The 1,617-nt window shown below is 61.9% G+C and overlaps 1 protein-coding gene across 5 annotated transcripts in view; it reads right to left on the reverse strand.

Annotated features, from left to right (window-relative positions):
- Window positions 1–1,617, reverse strand: part of CCDC64B (coiled-coil domain containing 64B) — an 8,612-nt gene that overhangs the window by 5,705 nt on the left and 1,290 nt on the right. For 3 of the 5 annotated variants that reach the window (XM_014537173.1, XM_014537169.1, XM_014537170.1), the window contains exon 2: window positions 1,222–1,516. In XM_014537173.1, coding sequence (XP_014392659.1) covers window positions 1,222–1,503 — 282 coding nt within the window. In that variant the 5' untranslated portion in view covers window positions 1,504–1,516. Of the gene's footprint in view, window positions 1–1,221; window positions 1,520–1,617 lie in introns of all 5 variants that reach the window. The other 2 variants (XM_014537172.1, XM_014537171.1) reach the window with 1 other exon arrangement.

Below are 1,617 nucleotides of genomic sequence, written 5' to 3' on the forward strand. Positions count from 1 at the left end.
GGGGGTTAGCTGAGCTCAGGTTGGGGAAGCCGCCCATGAGCACTTTTAGGCTCTGGTGAGGAGTTTCGATTTCAGTCTAAATGTGATGAAGAACCTTTGGGAGAATCTGAGCAAGGACTGGGATGATCTGATTTGTAATTTTTGAAGATCCCTCTGGCTGCCCCATAGGCAGTGGGCTCCAGGGAGCAAGAGTAGAAGCTGGGGACTGGTGAAGAGGTGGCTGCCGTGTCTGGGGCAAAGACAATCGAGGCTGTGACCAGATGGGAGGCTGTAGAAATGGTAAGGGGGCAGCCTCAGGATCCTGTTTAGAAGAAGAATCAATAGGGCTTGGAGTTGGTCATGGAGTTGCTCAGGGTCTGGTCCTGAGGTGGGGTCAGTGGGTGATGGGTCATAGTGAAGAGGGCCACTTATGCGGAGAGGTGCAGGGAGGTAAGCTACTCAGGTTGGGCTCAGGGCAGCAGTTGGGGCTGATGACATGATCCCGGAGTCAGGGGTGCCCAGGGTGTTCAGGGGCCAGATGTGACCCTGGGTGACAGTGTGGCTGACAACAGAAGCTGGGCAGAGGAAGGAATTGTTCCTACCGCAAAGGTGGAGCGAGAATTGACAGAGATGATGCATGGAAAGTGCTTAGCCCAGAGCCAGGCGGGGAGGGGGTTCCCAGGAACTTGGCTGGGGTTGCTCTATACTAATGAGAGGTGGACCCAAGATTCAGAGAGGGCCAGCAGCTTGCCCAGGATCACACAGTCAGGCCGGGGGTCTGATTCCAGGTCTTGACTTGTCCTCAGAGCCCATGTTCAAACAACACTGCCAGGGGGACTGGGCCCAGCCCCGAATTATTCCAGAAGCACCCCCCTGCCTGGCTTTCCACCCCTGCTCACCTGCCCTCCATCTGCCCACCCTGCCCCCTGCCTGGCTTTCCTGCTCACCTGCCCTCCATCTGCCCACCCTGCCCCCTGCCTGCCACCCCTGCTCACCTGCCCTCCATCTGCCCACCCTGCCCCCTGCCTGCCACCCCTGCTCACCTGCCCTCCATCTGCCCACCCTGCCCCCTGCCTGCCACCCCTGCTCACCTGCCCTCCATCTGCCCACCCTGCCCCCTGCCTGCCACCCCTGCTCACCTGCCCTCCATCTGCCCACCCTGCCCCTGGCTTTCCACCCCTGCTCACCTGCCCTCCATCTGCCCAGCCTGCCCCCTGCCTGCCACCCCTGCTGCCAGCTCACTTCCTCACGCTCAGAGTGCTGGGCGCTGAGCGTCTCCAGCTGCCGCTGCAGCTCCTCGTTGCGCTCCAGAAGCATCTTGCCGAGTTCTGCAGCCAACAGCAAGTCTTTCTCCTTCTGCTGCAGCTGCAGGGCCAGGTCCTCGGGCTCCTGGGGCCCTGGGCCCCCTCCCAGGAATGAGTCCCGCCGCTCCAGCACGAAGGGGAAGAAGCCCTCGTCACAGCTTGGGGAGGCGCCGCCAGAGAGCAGCCCCAACGGGAAGCTTGGCCCTTCTGGGGAGTTCATGGTGCCGCAGTGTCTGGGGGGACAGGTAGGTCTGTGGCACAGGTGGCGGCAGGACACTCTACTCTGCAGCCTGGGGCTTGACAGCTCCCCCCACCCCCCACCCCCGCCAAGACC

This window comes from Myotis brandtii, unplaced genomic scaffold (assembly GCF_000412655.1).
Source record: "Myotis brandtii unplaced genomic scaffold, ASM41265v1 scaffold1738, whole genome shotgun sequence".
Lineage (NCBI taxonomy): Eukaryota > Metazoa > Chordata > Mammalia > Chiroptera > Vespertilionidae > Myotis > Myotis brandtii.